At 42.3% G+C, this 20,414-nt stretch overlaps 1 protein-coding gene across 1 annotated transcript; it reads right to left on the bottom strand.

Moving 5' to 3' along the window:
- Positions 1 to 3,761: 3,761 nt before the first annotated feature.
- On the bottom strand, positions 3,762 to 19,093 carry LOC127416994 (C-factor-like). The gene is made up of 6 exons (XM_051656661.1): positions 18,759 to 19,093; positions 11,831 to 11,885; positions 9,215 to 9,402; positions 8,959 to 9,123; positions 8,728 to 8,838; positions 3,762 to 4,011 (listed from the first exon to the last, which is right to left on the bottom strand). Exons 1-6 carry the CDS (start codon positions 18,903 to 18,905, stop codon positions 3,898 to 3,900), a joined length of 780 nt encoding a protein of 259 aa, XP_051512621.1. The 5' UTR covers positions 18,906 to 19,093; the 3' UTR covers positions 3,762 to 3,897.
- Positions 19,094 to 20,414: the final 1,321 nt, after the last annotated feature.

The following is a 20,414-nucleotide window of genomic DNA, read 5'->3' as shown; positions in this document are numbered from 1 at the left end:
TGATGCATATGAGGCCGCTTCAGCACTGGCTCCAGACTCAAGTCCAGAGACAGGCATGGCACCACGGGACACACCGCGTGGCCATTACGTCGGTCTGTCACCGTCTTTTCAGCCCTTGGACTGACCTCTCGTTTCTATGAGCAGGTGTTCCTCTAGAACTGGTCTCCAGGCGCGTCGTGGTCACGACAGATGCCTCCAAAACGGGCTGGGGTGCTGTTTGCAATGGGCACGCAGCCGCCGGCCTCTGGACGGGCCCGAGACTGCATTGGCACATCAACTGCCTCGAGTTACTGGCAATTCTACTCGCCCTGCGGAGGTTCCGGCCATTGATCCAGGGCAAGCACGTGTTAGTTCGGACGGACTGCACAGCAGCGGTAGCATATGTCAACCGCCAAGGCGGTCTGCGCTCTTGTTGTATGTCACAACTTGTCCGCCGTCTCCTCCTCTGGAGTCAGCAGCACTTCAAGTCGCTACGAGCCACTCACATCCTGGGCAACCTCAACACTACAGCGAATGCGCTGTCACGGCAGGTTTCCCTCAGGGGAGAGTGGAGACTCCACCCTCAGGTGGTCCAGCTGATTTGGAGTCGATTTGGACGGGCACACGTGGACCTGTTCGTCTCCCAAGAATCCTCCCACTGCCCGCTCTGGTACGCCCTCACCGAGGCTCCCCTCAGCATAGATGTGCTGGCACACAGCTGGCCCCCTGGCCTATGCAAATATGCATTTCCCCCAGTGAGCCTGCTTGCACAGACCCTGTGCAAGGTCAGGGAGGACGAGGAGAAGGTCGTCCTGGTAGCACCCTACTGGCCCACCCAGACATGGTTCTTGGACCTCACGCTCCTCGCGACAGCTCCCCCCTGGCGAATTCCCATGAGGAAGGACCTTCTTTCTCAGGGACGGGGCACCCTCTGGTACCCGTGCCAGACCTCTGGAATCTCCATGTCTGGTCTCTGGACGGGACGCGGAAGACTTAAGCGGTCTACCACCCATGGTGGTAGACATGATCACTCAGGCTAGGGCCCCCTCTACGAGGCTCCTGTATGCCTTTAAGTGGCGTCTATTTGCTAAGTGGTGTTCTTCCCGACGCGAAGCCCCCAGAGATGCGCAGTCGGATCAGTGCTTTCCTTCCTGCAGGAGAGGCTGGAAGGGAGGCTGTCCCCCTCCACCTTGAAGGTGTACGTTGCCGCCATAGCAGCACACCACGACGCAGTTGACGGTAAGTCTTTAGGGAAGCACGACCTGATCATCAGGTTCCTAAGAGGCGCCAGGAGGCTGAATCCCTCCAGACCGCGTCTCGTTCCCTCATGGGATCTCTCCATAGTTCTTCAGGGTCTACAGAGAGCCCCCTTTGAGCCTTTGCAGTCAGCCGAGCTTAAGGCACTCTCCTTGAAGACTGCCCTCCTGACTGTGCTCACTTCCATCAAGAGGGTAGCTGATCTGCAAGCGTTCTCTGTCAGCGAAACGTGCCTGGAGTTCAGTCCGGGTTACTCTCACGTGATCCTGAGACCCCGACCGGGCTATGTGCCCAAGGTTCCCACCACCCCTTTTAGGGACCAGGTGGTGAACCTGCAAGCGCTGCCCCAGGAGGAGGCAGACCCAGCCCAGTCGTTGCTGTGTCCGGTGCGTGCTTTACGCATCTATTTGGATCGCATGCAGAGCTTTAGAGTCTCTGAGCAGCTCTTTGTCTGCTTTGGTGCACAGCGGAAAGGAAGTGCTGTCTCCAAGCAGAGGATCGCCCACTGGCTCATTGACGCATAACTATGGCATATCTCGCCCAAAACATGGTGCCCCCGGTAGGGCTACGAGCCCATTCTATCCGTGGTGTAGCGGCTTCTTGGGCCCTGGCCAGAGGTGCCTCTCTTTGGGTAGTCGACTTGTCCCCAAAAAGGGCTGTTTGACACTCATAATTATGTTGGGGGAGGTTACGTGTCGACCTGGTGTGCTGGCTATGAGGAACACAGCAAGTCTGCCCACCACAAACCGCCAGTTCACGTAACACAGTTCAGCCCTATGGCGTTTCATATAGGGACCCCTAGTGTCACTACATCGACACCAACGTCAAGTGAGTGACAGATAGGGAACGTCATGGTTACTGGTGTAACCTCCGTTCCCTGATGGAGGGAACGAGATGTTGTGTCCCTCCTGCCACAACGCTGAACTACCCGCTGAAATGGCTGGACCTTATATCGGCTCCTCAGCATAAAACCTGAATGAGTGGTTGCATACCAGCTCCTTTTATACCCGTATGTCCGGGGAAGTGGCATGCAAATACCACTCGCCAATTTTCTTTGGCCTTTTATCAAAGGAGGTGTCTCGGGCTCCCAAGAGTGACCCCTAGTGTCACTACATCGACACCAACATCTCGTTCCCCCCATCAGGGAACGGAGGTTACACCAGTAACCATGATGATTTCATTGTTGTTGTTTTGATTCATGTAATTACTTTCTTGATTTACAGTTTTACTTTTTTGAGCTCTGTAAACTTCTGAAACTGTTTGCTCACCTATTATCTGGGAGTCTTCTACCATTTACATTGCTTTTATCAATCTACCTTTATTTAACTTGTTTTCTTAACAGGGTAAGAAATAAATTAAATATAAATAAATAATAAAAAAAATAATAAAACCCGCTCAATTTGTTCGAAAACTCTCTTATTTTACCTGTCACTTCAAACTTCTCACGCTGTATTGATGAAAATTACGTATCTTCTGACACTAGCGGGTGCACTGTACCCATGTATTTAGCAGACTGTAGAAATTGGTGTTTACCATACTTTTAGCAATTTAGCAGGCCAATTATGGCCATTTATTGGAAAGCTTAATGATAGTCCTTGCAGAGAGTATTTCATGCATTATATAAAATACTGCAATATATTTGGTAACACTTTACAATAATGTTCCATTTGTAAACATTAGTTAACAACATTAGTTTACATGAACTAACAGTGAACAATACTTTTACAGCATTTATTAATCTTGGTTAATGTTAATTTCAACATATAGCCTACTAATACATTGTTTAAATCAAAAGTTGTATTGTGTTTACATTAGTTAATGCATTATGAACTAACAATGATCAATTGTATATTTATTAGCCAACATCAAAAGAAGATTAATACGTACTGTAAAAATATTTTGTTAATGTTTTTTGTTCATGATACTTTATGCATTAATGTTAGCAAATGGACCTGATTGTAAAGTGTTATCAATATATATATTTTTATAAAATAAAAATATGCTTACAAAAAGTACTGGGGCAGTTCTATAGTACATTGATGGTATCAGAAGCTATATCACAATATTTTTATATACACTATAGTACCAAATGATTACTATATTCATATGCCATACCATGGTACATGTCCCCCCAACACACATGGTATTATCATAGTACTTTTTGGTGCTTTTAGTAAAAAAATAAAAATAAAAAAAAGGCGATAAAAAGAAAAGAGGTTTGTGTGTGCACTAGGCCTGTTTATATTTAGACCTCATTTAGCTGTCAGAGAATGAAGAAAGACATGTTGTGGTTGGCTCTGTCACTTTTGTCTCCATTTAGGCTACCTTTTTACCTCATCTTCCCTTCTTTTTTGTCTTACTGATTCTCCTATTGTTTCACCACTAATCTGCCAATAACCCCCTGACTTTGGAATGTCTGAAATACACATATGACTTGCAACTGTTTTTATGAGATCTTCAAAACAATCATAACAAAGAGATGACTGCATATGCTTTTGCACATTTACCACTGTAGTATTACAAACATCTGTATCAAATTTCACTTCATTTGCTGGGGGAGTGGTTTTATTTGCATCAGAAAAATTTTCAGACATAATTCAGGCATAACATAGACAGATAACAATGTGGAAGTACATGTTAGACGTCTGATGAATTGAATAATCACCATGGGATGCTTTTGCCTTCCCAATCTAAAAGTCTTCCACTGTCTTTCTCGGTCAGAATAGCGATTACTTTCAGCATACCTGTGATACTCTCAGTAGTTGTCAGGGGAGCCTGTAGGTACCAAAGAAAAATGATAAAAATAAGGATTGAAGTGAATGTGATAACTCAATTATATATGGGTGTTTCTTTAACTATGGTCACATTAAAACTGTTATCATATAAAGCCTACTGTAGATTTTATGGTTTTGCCCTTGTCCCAGAACCTTGAATTAAATATAAAAATATTAAAATACATAATTATGATACACTGTGTGGAGGCGAGGGCATGGTCGAGTGTTCGTCTGGAAAGAGAGTAAGCGGCATCAAAGCCTTCTCTGCTGGTATAACATGCCTATAAATAAACATTTTTTCATTCTCAATGACCTTTTGGCCTATGTATTTTCAATCGCTTTCCACTCCTAATTAATCTACAAACGAATAGCAAAAAGCAAAAAAAATTTATCCAATCAGAATTTATTCCTCGATGCTTACAAGCAAAGTGTGACAACTGTTTCACAAATCGCATGCCCGAAGCCATGCTCCCTAGCTGAAGCAGCGCGTGAGTGTGAGCTCCACCCCGTCAGGCCTTCAGAATTCCAACAGAATCCCCCAACAGTGTAAGTGAATAGGCATCAAAGTTAGACTGTCAGATTCATCAGCCTATCAGATTGATCTATTTGTTCTTGTGGATGTGGTCTTTAGTATATGTCCCAATCCATGCCTTCTAGCTGGCCTTGAGTGATGCAATCATGCTTTAAGTGATGTACGTAATTTGAAAGCAAAGAGCGCGAGATCTTACTGACAAGTCGGCTGTCGTCACTGCTGATATTGCCATTGAGAAAGAGATCCTTATGGATTTAAAAACCCAAGATGTTCTGCATGATCATGCGATTAATTAAACAGGAAAGGAGGACTGATTTTCACTTCAAGCAAATTGGTAAGTGCTTTTTGCATTGTTATAGCAACATCAGGAGTTTTCTAAGTGTAAATTAGGCTACTTGAGCATTCAGTGTCAGATCAAGTTCAAAAAGTAACGTGTACCCTGACGAAACAATTTATTGCAAGCAAAATTTAAATCGCAAATGTTAACTTTTTCTTGGTATTAGACCTCCTTAGTTCTGGCTTTTGTGCATGGATGTGTTTTTAAAATGTCAATTGGTATTATTAGTTGACTGCCACTTAATGTATGATTGGTGTCTTAAGAAAACACAGTTTCACAATGAATGGCATGAATCGCACTGAAGACCTAGACTTAAAATGCACGGGCCGTGGCTGGTAAGCAGTAAGGGTTGTTACCTGAGATGAATTGCTGGTAATTGCTTGTTTCTGTGTTCACAGTGAGAGACAGGGGAAATAAAAGGGCCAGTCCTCAGAGTGTGTGAGAGAGAGAGCCCAGCTGACAAGCTGTTTGTGTGTGTTGGTCGATGCCATTTTGAAAATTTACGTTTATGAAACTTGAGCGTTATGCATTGAAGCGAACGCATTATTTTGTAAATAAAAGTGACATTCCTGAGTTGGAATCGCCATCTCCCGCTTCCTCATTCCTTTGAATTTGATACACTGGTGCCGAAATCTGAGAAAACGAGGAAGAGTATATGCTGCCATGGAGTCGTTGCCACTGGAAAGTGTCTTCAGGTCCCTGGCCAGCATCCACCAGGCCCAACACTAGGCCCTCATGGACCTACACATGGAGCAGCAGCAGCTTATCGAGGCATTCCTGCGGGCCCAGGAGGATGACCGGCGGGTGCTGCAGAGTCTCGTACCCAGGAGGGAGCAGCCGCCACCCTTTCCCTGACAGCAGCAAGCCCTCACATACTGCTCACAAAGATGGGCCCTCAAGATGATCCGGAGGCCTACCTTGAGCTCTTTGAGCACACGGCCAAGGCCCTGCGATGGCCACAGGAGCAATGGGCGTTACATTTTCTGCTGCTGCTGACCGGGGAAGCCCAGATTGCAGCACAACAACTTCCAGTCGCCGTCCTCCTGGACTACAATTTACTGAAGTAGTCCATCCTGCAACGGGTCGGCCGCAGCCCAGAAGAGCACGCCAGCACTTCCACTTCTTGATGCTGGGTAAGGTCGGCCACAAGTTTGCCTTTGCTCAGCAGCTCCGTGACACCTGTCAGCGGTGGGTGCTGGCTAGGGAGAACAGTGACGCCGACGATGTGATCAACTTGGTCTCCCGGCTGCCAAAGGGGATGGCTGAGTTGAAGCAGTCTGGCAGGCAGAAGACCCCACGCCTTTTCCCCCCCGTTGTCTCATCCCCAGCTCTCTCTACCCCCCTCCTCCCTTCCGCCCTGTTCCATTCCCACAGAAATGGGGGAACATTCCCCGAAAACCGGCTCCCTGGTCTTGGGGGTTCCCTGTACCATCAAACCCCGTCTCTCCCCCTTTTCATCCCAGGTGAGGGAACCTGCTGCCACAGGTGTGGGAGGGAGGCTTGGGCCGGTCTGCTGGAGTTGTGGGCAGAGGGGTCATGTCTGAGATCTGTGCCCAGTAATGGAGGTGGGGGCCTTGATCTGGGTCCCCGACACTCCACAGAACACCCCCGATTGAGCAGGGACGTACCAGATACCAATGGGTGTCAAGGGGGGTACATACCAAGCCTTGGTGGATTCAGGTTGTAATCAAACCTCCATTCATAAATGCTGGGTTCAAAACGGGGCATTGGATGCAAATAATCGGGTGAGGGTGAGGTGTGTGGACAGGGATATTCAGGATTATCCCGTAGTGACTGTCACGATAATGTTCCGGGGACAAAAGCATTATGTCGAGGTAGTGGTTAGTCCTCGCCTTACCCATCCACTTATTTTGGCCAGCTTTTTGATTATTATTGAAGGGGTTGTGTGTGGATGGGTCCTGTAAGAAAGCGAGTCGGTGTGAGATGGGCGAAGCGCTGGCTGGGGAGGCGTTGCCTGGACCATCTGCGTCTGCTCCGCGTCAAGCTGACGCAGGGAAGGGGAGGTGTCATCCTGCCCTGCCCTTAGGGAATTCCCGATAGAGGATTTCCCTTTAGAGCAGTTGTGAGACGAAACCCTGGAGCACGCATTTGACCAAGTGATAGTCATTGATGGTCAACGTCTTCAGCCGGGCATCGCCCTTTCATATCCATATTTTTAAATTCTAAAAGAGCGGTTGTATAGAGTGACACAGGACACTTGGACAAACAAAAATACAACCCAGTTGTTGATAATGCAGTTGGGAAATGTTATTCCAGGCGGCTCATTATAATCTAATGGCAGGTCACTTGGGACAGGGGAAAACACTAAGCTGTCTCATGGCCCGTCTCACGGGGATGTTTGCCGGTGGTGTGCAGCATGTGAATGTCAGCTGGTGAATCCGCTGGCTACTCCAAAAGCACCCCCTTCTGTTGATCGAGGTCCCCTTCGAACGAATTGGCATGGACCTCATTGGGCCATTAGAACGGACAGCACGCAGGCGTCGCTTTGCGTTAGTCCTGGTGGATTACGCAATGTGATATCCAGAAGCAGTGCCTCTGCGCAACATCTCCGCACGTAGTGTTGCGGAGGCACTCTTCAGAATTATCTCTGAAAGAAATCCTCACTGATCAGGGCCCTGCTTTTTTGTCACGTACACTACGCAAGCTGTACGAATTATTGCTTATTAAATAAATTCGGACAAGCGTGTACCATCCACAAACGGATGGCTTGGTCAAATGATTTAATAAGACCTTAAAGAATATGATTCAGAAGTTCATGCATGAAGGTGCTCGGAACTGGGACAAGTGGCTCGAACCCCTGTTATTTGCAGTGCGAGAGGTCCCACAAGCCTCCACAGGGTTTTCCCCATTTTAATTGTTATATGGACATAAGCCCCGTAGCGTGTTAGATGTCATGAAGGAAAACTGGGAGGAGGGAACTTCACAGAGCAAAAATGAAATTCAATACGTTCTTGACCTGAGAGCAAAACCCCACACACTGGGGCAACTATCACAGGAGAATACAAGCATGCTACAGGCGCAAAAACATCAGTCCCGGCTGTATAGCAGGAGAGCTTGGCTACGGGAGTTTGCACAGGGAGATAAAGTACTTGTATTACTGCAGTCCGGACGATTCCCCAGCCTGAGTCAGGTGGTGGGGGTATGTAGAGACGAGGGCATGGTCGAGCGTTTGTCTGGAAAGAGAGTAAGCGGTAAGGGTTCTCACCTGAGATGAATTGGTGATAATTGCTTGTTTCTGTGTTCACAGTCAGAGATGGGGGAAATAAAAGGGCCAGTCCTCAGTGTGTGTGAGTGAGAGAGCCCAGCTGACAAGCTGTTTGTGTGTGTTGGCTGATGCCGTTTTGAGAATTTAAGTTTCTGAAGCATTGAAGCGAATGCATTATTTTGTAAATAAAAGTGACATTCCTGAGTTGGAATCGCCGTCTCCCGCTTTCTCATTCCTTTGAACTTGTTACACACTGAAAAGTGTTAACCTGCAATTGTTACTTCAAGGATATATTTCTACTTGAACTCATGAAAACAACTTTAATTGGTGTAACCTTATTTGACAAATTAATTAAATGCAGTTAATTTAGATGTTAACACATCGAGCACATTTATACAATTCTTTTTTTAATGTATGATAATCTAAACAAAGAATTGAAACCTAAACCATTTAAACATTTATTGTGTTAAATTTTAATATTAAATTTTACACAAAATACAACTGTCACACGATTGTGGCATCATTTCCATTATAACCAACAATTTTCTAAAAATGGGCCAAAACTGCCAATTTTTTGCAAGGAAAAATAAAAGGAAAAGTTGTACTTCAAACTCTGTATTACCTGTGAGCCTCCCATCTCCGTTTGGACCCATCCTGGATGGAGAGCCATAACTAGTATGCCATCTTTTCTGAAATCCTCTGCCAAGCAGCATGTTAACATGTTCAGTGCAGCCTGAAGTACAATGAAGAAATTCAGTCAATACAATTTTAGATTCCTAGAGTTGTAGGTACACCAAATACACACAGAGTAGAGATTAGAGATCACTGAAAGTTTTCCGAAAAATAGTTTTACCTTGCTAATTCGATAGGGGTACAATGGAGCCCTGGAGAAATTCCCAGGGCATATGGTGATGGAAGACAGCAGGGAGGAGACATTGATAACAGCTGATCTTCTGCAAGACATGTCTGTTTGATGAGGAAACTGAGCTGCAGCCTTGCACAGGAGGGGATGGAATTCCTGCAATAGAATTAGTGTCATTGATCAAACAGGAAACTGTTACAACACACAGTTTCAAGAATATTATGAAGTTGTCTTGAATGTACACCACCTTTGTGATGAGCAAGGGTCCTACAACATTAGTCGAATACGCTTCCATCATCTCCTTTTTTCCTGTCTCCGCTAAGGATCCTGGGATGCTTACACCAGCATTGTTGATGATCAGATTCAGGCCTTTGTCGTTCAGCTTTGCTTCCATCAACTTTGAGACCTCTGTAATACTAGCTGGGCTATCAGTTTCTGAGATATTAGGATGTTTAGATATGTTTATTATCAGTTAATAATAACACGAAAATAAAGGTTTGTCACATAAATCACATTAAAGGAATATTCCGGGTTCAATTGACAGTATTTGTTGCTTAATATTGATTACAACAAAAATGCATTTCGATTTGTACATTCTTTTCTTAAAAAAATAAATTAAAAAAAGGCACAAATCTGGGTTACAGTGGTCACTTTCACACATACAGCCTTTTCCAGAAAATTTACATCAATTTTCAGCAAAGAGTTCATGTGAACACGCCACGTTTATAAATACCAGAAATTTTGGCACTGGCTATTTCCCTGAATGAGAAGTTGTATTGTTACTGAAAAGTTCAGTTTTGATGCTACGTGTGAACAGTTGGAAGATTAATGGTTTCAGTATATTCGAAGTCAGGACGTGTTGACGTAAGACAGAGATGATTCAGTTACTCTGAAGTAAAAAAAAAATCTTACAAATTGGACAGATTGTGAAATGATTCCATTAGTAGGAAGATATAAAAATATCTGATAGTGCCACAAATTGGGGAAGACAAAACCGTGAATGAGGATGTACCCAAGTGCAGGATCTTCAATGATGATGATGATGGAGGATATACAGGAGGTAAACAACAGGATAAATCCAACAATGAAGAAGACAGGGAACAATAACAAAGATAACACTTAACTATAAAAGGTGAGAGCCAAGTGTGGTCTGAGTTATGTACAATGACGAGAATAGACCACGACTAAAGAGAAAGGAAGAGAATAAATAGGGTCCTTAATGAGGGGTGATTGGTGAAAGGTGGTGCTGATTAACTTATTAGAAAGTCTGTAAGTAAGAACGGGTGAAGGCAGATGAAGAGGAGACCAACGGGGGTGTGACGCTTGTCGGTGGCCACAGGGGACAGCACTAGGTTAGGCTGGGCAGCTTGTGTTAATTTAACATAGACATAATTTGGAAATTTTTCATATGGATGGTAAAGGGTCATCTGGAAAGTTCACACATTGTGCTGAAATGTGCTAATACTGGGTAGGGTGTGGTAAGGGACCATCTGAAAAGTCCACACATTGTACTAAAACTGTGCAGTACTCATATGTGTGACATATGGATGTTTGGATCATTAGGCCTAATAATAATAATGTGAATGATGTCCAAACAATTTTTTACAAATGTATACTATAAGTGCCTGTTTTGTAAATGCAGGTCAGGTCTTTTTTTAAGAGCACCCCATTGTTGACACAAAGCATCGGACATTGATGTAGATGGCGAGTCACCCAGTTTGACCGGAACTGATCGTTGTATCCAGAAGAGGACCGAGTTGATTTTCCTGGATTCCAATTTAGTGACAGCTTGAACTCGGAGCTCTGAATTGTTTTTGAAAAACAGAAGGTTCAATATAAATGTTCAATAAGATGTACAAAATTACACAGATCCAAAAATGTATGAATACAATCACTGAGTCATTAAAAACAAGTACAGGTGAAGGAAAAATAAATAACTAATTCAAATAAAGTATATATAAAAAAACGTTAAGATACATATAAACCAACACAGATGTACAGTATACATAAATAAGATAAATAAGATAAATAATGGAAGAAATAAAAATAATTATATTTTTTATAAGTCAGGGGTCAGGAAAGTTTATAGGCTTTTATTCCGAATACCTCAAAAAGCATTTATAACTGTGAAGGATGTGGTAAGGGACAATCTGAATGCATGGTCAGTTTCTTGGTATTATACATTTTCAATGTAGTATTACTGACCGGAACAGCCGTTCACTATACTCCCAGTCTGTGAAGTGCCCCCCCCCCCCAAAAATTGTTGCATGTGAATAGGAGATGTGGTACATTTAAAAGCAATCCAATGATATTACTGCAATTTACCAGGTTGCATAGGTTAAAAGGGCTAGTGAGGCACATACAGTGAAAGTGGATGTTGTCCATTCTTAAAAATTAAATTATTCAAAATTTCAAAAGTATAGCCACAAGACGGAAACAATATGTGTGTTAACATGATTTTATTGAGATAAAGTCGCCTACTAACTTTCTGGTGTAAAGTTATATCCAATTTTACAATTTTGTCACCATGATGATGTAACGCTGTAAATCATAAAACCCTAACAAGACCGTAAAAACAATGATTTAAACAACTTTAAAGCTCAAATAATACATTAGTTTAAACTGAGGAATTAATTTACCAGTAAGTGCTTTTATAAAATTACAAGCTTCACAAGGAGGGACAAGTCAAAATTATTTTTTGTGGTAATCAACATTATGCCACAAATGCTATCGATTGAGCTTAACTTGCATTGAACCCGGAATATTCCTTTAAATTCAATAACTACTAATTCTGCGAATTATAACATTAATTCATGAATCAGCCAAGCAATTAAATCAGTGTCCATATTTGTGAATCGCTCACCAAGTTGAACAACTGTGATCACATCCTGGTGCTTCTTAGCTAGTTCCTGAAGTTCCTGAAACAGAAAAAGCTAGAGATTATATTCAGAAGGTTATATATCTTCATAAGTTGTTACTGAGTGACTCATTTCAGAGACACATAAATTCATATCATATCTTAATGCAACCTTCATCAACAGCAAAGGAACAGCAAAAGAAGAGTTGCCCAACTACTTTCAGTATTACAATGACTCACCTGTGTTGTCCTCGTAAAACTGAAAGGTGCAACAAATGTCGACAAGATCTTTTTTTTATAGCACATCGTGCAGGGGTACTCAATAGGCGGACTCCGGTCCGGATCCGGACCAAAGGACAATTCAGTCCGGACCGAGATCTAAATCTTTGTGCTAGTTATCTGACACCTGGCTAAGTGATTGTGTAAGCATACGTGTGTAACCCAGTTACAAAATATAAGTTTAATAAAAATAAAATCAAGAATTATAAAGAGGATTTATGTTACTCCCGCTCTAAGCCAATCAAAATGCACTTAGGCACGTTTTCGATTGGCTTTGCCGACAAGATGCTTGAGAGGTTGTGTGTGACTGCGCAGATCGCGCTAGAGAGAGCGCATGTAATTGCTGATCGGCAGATGTGAGGGAGATGTAGTTGAATTTGTTAAAAGTTTGTTTATTATTTGAAGATTGTAGCGGACCATTGTTGACTGTTCAGTTTTTTATGAACCAAGTTCCCAGAATATCTTGGTGAGTTAATATTTTGAGTATTTGTCATGTTAAGTGATATTTTCCATCTAATTAGCTTTACTGGCTAAACAATGTGCCACTGAATTTACATCTTAAAAATGGAACAGAGCTAGACTATTATAAGTCACAATATCTTAATAATTACTTTAATTGCAGTAAAATATTAATCTTTTGTATCTTTTGTTTTGTATGAACAAGCTTTTGTGTTGTTTTGAGTTACTAAAAGTGGTATTGTTCTTAACACTGAGTTAAGTATGCACTTCAGAACTGAGTATGCACTTTGTGCAGGTCATATAGACCATTCCTGCTGATTGAGACTATAAAATGGATCTTTGCTACAATTTTGCAGATGTATATTGAAGATAATACATTTTCTAGCATTATTTCACTTCTTTGTGAAATCTACAGTATAGTGTTTACAGTTGAAATTATTGTTTTTCTTTTTTTTTCATCAAATGATGCTGTTTGACCATATCAGTATTTCATTGATGTTTTCACATGCAGTACTCATATGTGTGACATATGGATGTTTGGATCATTAGGCCTAATAATAATAATGTGAATGATGTCCAAACAATTTTTTACAAATGTATACTATAAGTGCCTGTTTTGTAAATGCAGGTCAGGTCTTTTTTTAAGAGCACCCCATTGTTGACACAAAGCATCGGACATTGATGTAGATGGCGAGTCACCCAGTTTGACCGGAACTGATCGTTGTATCCAGACGAGGACCGAGTTGATTTTCCTGGATTCCAATTTAGTGACAGCTTGAACTCGGAGCTCTGAAACTTCACTGTGTGGTAGGACTGTTGCCCACATAAATCAAACAAAGATCGGAGGACACTTGAAAGAAAAGATCTGAATAATCGGACTGACTAATTTGTTGCACATATACATATAATACACATACACTGATAAACAGATTCACACTGACACACATTTAAAGGAGTTTTATTTCATTTTTATTATTGTACGCCGGCTTAATTGTTTTGTAACTCACTCTGTACAAAATTATTTCTTGTTTCACTAAAGTTCCACTAAAACAACATTCACTTTTGCTGCATCTGTCTTACCTGAACTCCTACGAACCTAGTATTGTGTACTTACCTGTAGATGGGTTACACGCAGAGCGGGAATAAAACGTGTCCAGCGCTATGCACTTATTCCCTAGCGCTGAACATGCTTTGCTCCACGTGCGATGCCTCTCTCCCCACTATAGAAGTGCCGCATAAAGCCTGATTTTCAGCTAATGAGCCTGCATCAGTGTGGAGAGGCCTGAAAGACTTAACCAACTATAAGATGCCATCCCCCAACACTGTAGAGAATCAACAACTGGCTGACAACCTGAATGTGTTTTACTGTTGATTTGAAAAGCCCAGTCACACACCCCAAACCTGCTCCAACCTTCACAGCACACAAATATTTACACCTCCTGCAACCACCCTCCTCCCCTCACCTGCTACTCAACCTGCACTTAAGATCTGTGAAGACAAGAAAAGCACAGGGCCCAGATGGTGTTTCACACACTTGTCTAAAATCCTGTGCTGATCAGCTGGCCCCATCTTCACACAAATCTTCAACAGATCACTGGAGCAGTGTGAAGTTCCCTGCTGCTTTAAACGCTCCACAATCATCCCCGTCCCAAAGAAACCCAAAATCACAGGACTTAATGACTACAGACCCATCGTTCTGATGTCTGTGATCATGAAGTCATTTGAGGGACTGGTGTTGGCCCACCTGAAGGACATCACTGAACCCTTCCTGGATCCCCTGCAGTTTGTCTATCGAGCAAACAGGTCTGTGGATGATGCAGTCAATATGGGACTGCATTAAATACTTCAGCATCTAGACAGACCAGGGACTTATGCAAGGATACTATTTGTTGACTTCAGTTCAGCTTTTAACACCAATCCCGCTCTCCTATGGACTAAATTAACTCAGCTCTCTGTTCCTGCCTCTATCTGTCAGTAGATCACCAGCTTTCTGACGGACAGGCAGCAGCTAGTGAAAATGGGGCAATTAACCTCCAGCACATGTACAATCATCACTGGTGCCCCCAGGGATGTGTCCTCTCCCCACTAATTTTCTCCCTGTACACAACATGACTGTTCAGCCAAGGACCCCTCTGTCAAGCTCCCGAAGTTCGCAGATGACACTGCAGTCATCGGTCTCATCCAAGATGATGATGAGTCCGCATACAGAATGGAAGTTGAGTTAAAACAACCTGGAGTTGAACACGCTAAAAACAGTGGAAATGATAATGGACTTTAGGAGGAACACCCCAACATTAATCCAGCTCCCCATTCTGAACAGCACTGTGGCAGCAATGGAGTCATTCAGTTTCCTGGGCACTACCATCTCACGGGACCTGAAGTGGGAGACCCACATAGACTCAATTTAGAAAAAGGCCCAGCAGAGGTTGTACTTCCTTCGGCAGCTGAGGAAGTTCAACCTGCCACAGGCGCTGCTGATACAATTCTACTTAGCAGACATTGTGTCTATCCTCTGCACTTCTATAACTGTCTGGTTTGGTTCAGCTTCTAAGTTAGACATCAGAAGACTTCAAAGGATAGTTCGGACTGCTGAGAGGATTATTGGCGCTCTCCTACTCGCCCTGCTAGAACTGTACACATCCAGAGTGATGAAAAGGGCTGGTAAAATCACTCTTGACCCCATTCACCCAGCACACTTCCTTTTTGAACTGTTGCCCTCTGGCCGGCACTACAGAGCACTGAGAACGAGAACAGCCAGGCACAGGAACAGTTTTTTCCCTCAGGCCGTCCACCTCATGAACAGTTAAAATTGCCCCCAAATACTTTCCTTTTGTCAACACAACCATGTGCAATATTCAATCAATCCATTCCTACTTATATCCATATTTCATTTATATTCTTTAACATATCCTACCTCTTCTTCAATACATCACCTGCACATAACTGTATATCTGTATATAAATATTCGAACAACATTATTGCTCTATTGTATATTTCTCTTTTTTTATCTGTTATATTATTTTTTTAATTTTTATGTCACTATATGTATATATGTTTAAATGTATATATTTGTATGTATGTATATATGGTTGCATTCTTTTTGCACTGGAAGCTTCTGTCACCATGACAAATTCCTTGTGTGTGTAAGCATACATGGCAATAAAGCTAATTCTGATTTACTGTACATAGTTGAAGGTGCAGTTATTTTAAAAACAGTAGTGAAGACACCGCTACAGATACTGGCATCTTTCGCTAAAACTCACTGCAGAATACAAAAATAAAGCAAAGTGAAACTACCTTCATCTGTCTGATGTGTGATTTGGACTGTTCAGCTAAGTCAGGTACCGAGGTAAAGATATTCGACAGATTTTCGCGCTGTCAAAGCTCAATAGCTTTCAAACCAGTTGAGCCACAGACTCCAAATAAGTGTCATGATGTTGGAAAAATTGTGCACAACATTGTACAGATCATCTTTTCATGATTTCACGGCATTAAGTCGCTTTCCAAAGCTAATAAATGTGAAAATATGAGCAGCATTTCGTATTCCTAGTTGAATTAGTTAGGGAGCCGTGACGCTCTGCCTTGCCCTTTTCCTCGCCTCTTTTTTTTTGTTTTTTTGTTTTGTTTTTCCCTCCCCTCGTCCCCCTCCCCAGCCCTAAAGAGGTGGGGAAAAGCCTGCCAGCAGGCGGGGCCAGAAGCGCAGCACGCCCGTCCCCCAATCGGGCTAATCAGCCGAGGAGAGGGATAAGTGCAGCGGAATGCGGCAGTTTGGGAGAGAGAGAGCCACATGCAGCTGCCATGTATGCGTTTATGTTTTTGTGTCTTTTTGTTTAAGTTCTTATTAAAATATTACTGTTATTGTTCAGCCGATTCCCGCCGCCTCCTTTCCCATTTTAACCTTGTTACAGAAGCGTAAACTTTTTTTACATTCAAATTTCAGTAGCTCCTTGGTCATGTGACCTACTGACCTCAAACAAAGGTCAGAATGTTCATTGACTACCCTTCTATATTGCACACCCTTTAGTTTGTCCATTTTCATCTCACGTGATTTTACATGAGGTTTTTTACATTTAGAATTTCAATAGCTCCTTGGTCATAAGGGCATCCAGCGTATAACCTGTGCCAAGTAAAATATGCGGATCACGGCTGGTCCGCTGTGGTGACCCCTAAACGGAGCAGCTGAAAGAAGAATTGGCCATGTGAACTTCTGACCTCAAACAAGGGTCAGAATGTCCACTGACTACCCTTCTATATTGCACACCCTTTAGTTTGTCCATTTTCATCTCACGTGATTTTACATGAATGTTCTAAAAAAAAAAAAAAAAAAAGGAAAAACTAAAGGGATATATGCAATAAAGAAGGGTAGTCAGTGGACATTCTGACCCTTGTTTGATGTCAGTAGGTCACATGACCAAGGAGCTATTGAAATTCTAAATATCAAAAATGTATGTAAAATCATGTGAGATGAAAATGGACCAACTAAAGGGTTTGCAATATAGAAGGGTAGTCAGTGGACATTTAGAACTTTGGTTGATGTCAGTAGGTCACATGACCAAGGAGCTATTGATATTAGAAAGTTAAAAACATTTATGTAAAACCATTTGATATGCAAATGGACAAACTAAAGGGTGTGCAATATAGATGGGTAGTAAGTGGACATTCTGACCCTGGTTTGAGGTCAGTAGGTCACATGATTTAGAAGATGTTTAAATTCAAAATATAAAAAGTCAATTAAAATCATGTGAGATGAAAATTGACAAGACAAAGGGTGTGCATTATAGAAGGGTAGTCAGTGGATATTCTGAACCTTGTTTGAGGTCAGTAGGTCACATGGCCAGAGAGCTGTAGAAATTTACAACAATGAAAAGCATATTGTGACGAGGAGGAGGGCGGGGCCGGGCCGTGACTATGCACACCTGGCCCCCAATTGGGCTAATCAGCCGAGGAGAGGGATAAATGCGGCGGAACGCGGCAGTTCAGGAGAGAGGGAGCCACATGCAGCTGCCATTTGTGTGTTTATGTTGTGTGTTTAAGTTCTTATTAAATATTATTTTTACTGTTCAGCCGGTTCCCGCCTCCTCCTCCCCAACCTAACCTTGTTACATTGGTGCCAAAACCCAGGATGGAGGAGGGATGCGCTGTCGTGGAGTCCTCGCCACTGCCATCCACCTAAAGGAGCAGCTGTGGCCATCCGCCGGGGGACAGAGGAGTTGCTGCCGACCGCCTAGACGTGGAGGAAAGCCCACCGTCCATGAGGGGAGGAGGGGCTCGCTGCCGGCCGCCTGGAGTGGCGCGGCTGTCGTCCGCTAGAGGGTGGAGAAGTGATCGAGGACCAGGTGACGGCGTGTCTGAGAACCAGCGAGCAAGTTTTTTTCTGTCTCTCTCTCTCTCACTGTCGCTCTGCCTTGCCCTTTCCCTCTCCTCTTTTTTTTGGTTTGTTTTTCCCTCGCCTCATTTCCCTCCCCAGCCCTAGAGAGGCGGGGATAAGCCTGCCGGCAGGCGCAGCCAGAAGGGCAACGCCTAGGGTGGCATCTTGACTCTCCCCCTCCCCCCACGCTAATAAATTTTGTTGGCCGCCACTAGAACTGCCACTGACAATATTTAAGGCTAGTGAATGGATGTTCTTAAAGTAGTTTGAGGGTTGTAGGTCACATGAAAATCATTCAAGAAATCATTTCAAATCATTCAAGAAATCATTTCAAATAGGGCAAGATGCAAATCTACACAAACAAAGTGTGTGCAATATCTGTCTCTTCCATTGGGTCAGCTAGAACCAGTTTTGGAAGTTTTTGAAGTAATGGGTAAAGAGCTATTATAATTTGAAAAATTACATTTGTCACTATGTTAACAGTCCACAACTGCTGTTGGTGGACATAAGGAAAACTACAGGCGAATATCCATCGAATATCCAACCTGAAACTGTCTTTACCTGGATAAGCCATATTTGTGTCAGGACAAGTTAATGTGCCACCTTTAGACTATAACGTTTTTTCCATCTAAATTTAGCTTCATTAATCATCATGTTAGGTCCAACTCAAGTCCAGTTCCTTAGTTGGATCCAGTCACCAGAACACTGTCACATACTCTAGATGCCATTTTAAGTAATACAATCAAAACAAGACTTTATATGGTAAAAGGCTTGGAGTAAGCCTAGAAAACATCATTTGTTTTTCTCTCTTCTTTTTCTTTTTCTTACCTGTGCGCTTGATCCATTTGGGTCTCTACAACCAGCAAAGATCTGATCCGGAGGAGAGGGTGAATCAGCTAACTGACGAACGAACTCAAGTCCAATTCCTCGGTTGGATCCAGTCACCAGAACACTATCACATACTCTGGATGCCATTTTTAGTCAGAGGCTCAGTTTGTGACCTGTCACTACACCCTGTCTACAATGGAATGCATGCATATGTATGTAGTGTGTATGTATTTGCATGTGTGGGAGTAATCCGTTGTTATGGAGAACTCAGTTCTTTAACTCGTTGAAGGTCTGGGAATGTTTGCTAGGTGCCACCACCCACGTTGCTAAGTCCCTCCCAGGCTACAAAGCCTTTTTCTTCCTAGACAGAAAGAAAAGAAATACATTTCTGTGCAGGTGTTTTATGCAAAGCTCCTAACAAATGAGGAATGCAGCTTGCAAATGAGAAAAATAGTTAATAATTCTAAAACATCCAGTCACCTTCAGTGTAATGTCATTGTTATTCTGTTATCATACAGTACGTTAATATATGCGCATGGATCAGTTATCTGCTTTTCTCAACACCCCCTTTTCAAGTTCTAATCATGTTTCTGTTTGACTGTAATTCTTGACCTACAACAAAGTACTATGAATCAAATATATTTAGTTTTTAAAAAGCACCTTTATTTTTACTATGCAAAAACTATTTTTTTTATATAATTAACAGTATTGTTTTCATATAGTTTGAAATTGTTGAAATCACAGGATGTTGAGAGTTTAACAGAAGTAAAAACATTAGACAGTATGGCCACAAGATAGCAGAACTGAATTATTTCATACATCACTAGGGTTGGGAAAAAAAAAAAACAAGAATGTCTTTGAAAATAATGTAAACTTTATTACACACATGCTGCTTATTGCATACTTTGAACCTCTGTAAACAAATTCTACCTATGAGGGAACTATTTTATTTACTGCATAAAAGTGTTCTTCAGATATAACCACAAACATAACCGCAGACAGATTAATACATGATGGAAGTACATGATTAATGAAAGACAGCTACTTTTGCAAACTCTTGCAAAAGAGACATGTTGAGAAATCACTAAGAGATGTTGTTGTGTTCCCAATCTAAACGAGTTCCACTGCTTGCAGTCACCATCTTACCTCTGATACTCCCAGCTGTTGTCAGGGGAACCTATGGATGTAAGAGAAAAATGACAAAAGTAGGGATGGCAAAGAAAGCAAACCATTTTGATGAATGTGAATAAGGAAGCAAATAATGGAGAATCTTATTTCAGGCTCAGTACTGTCCTGTGTTTTTGTTTTATATACTAAGCCGTTTTTAATCAAGCAAGTTTCAAATATCTAAAATGACAGGTGATTCAGTAAATATAGCAAATCAGTGTCAGTGCAGTTTTTTTTTTATTATTATTTATTTCTTTTACATTTTCTGTACAAATTGTATTATAAGCATAACAATAGAGTAAACAGTTATATATTAATTTCAGAATTTCTTAGTATTTGTTTTCTTAGTATTTTGCTTTAATGAAAGCATGCACTTGAGCTGGCGTGGATCCACAAGTCAAGTGTTCAAAAACTGATAATCCATGTTATCCCAGAATGTTTTGATAATGTTCCAAAGAGCATCTTGTGTGCTTCGATGTAAGGAAATCT

Source organism: Myxocyprinus asiaticus, chromosome 26 (genome assembly GCF_019703515.2).
Source record: "Myxocyprinus asiaticus isolate MX2 ecotype Aquarium Trade chromosome 26, UBuf_Myxa_2, whole genome shotgun sequence".
Lineage (NCBI taxonomy): Eukaryota > Metazoa > Chordata > Actinopteri > Cypriniformes > Catostomidae > Myxocyprinus > Myxocyprinus asiaticus.
The sequence above is the reverse complement of the archived record's forward strand: the minus strand, read 5'-3'. Positions and strand labels throughout refer to the sequence as shown.

What these genes read in the sequence shown, in the direction of transcription:
- LOC127416994 (XM_051656661.1), bottom strand. Translation starts at nt 18,905, where the DNA reads ATGGCATCCAGAGTATGTGATAGTGTTCTGGTGACTGGATCCAACCGA. An exon ending in CAAATGGATCAAGCGCACAG is followed by an intron (nt 11,886 to 18,758) that starts GTAAGAAAAAGA and finishes TTTCTGTTTCAG; the next exon opens with GAACTTCAGGAACTAGCTAA. An exon ending in CGGAGATGGGAGGCTCACAG is followed by an intron (nt 4,012 to 8,727) that starts GTAATACAGAGT and finishes TGGTACCTACAG; the next exon opens with GCTCCCCTGACAACTACTGA.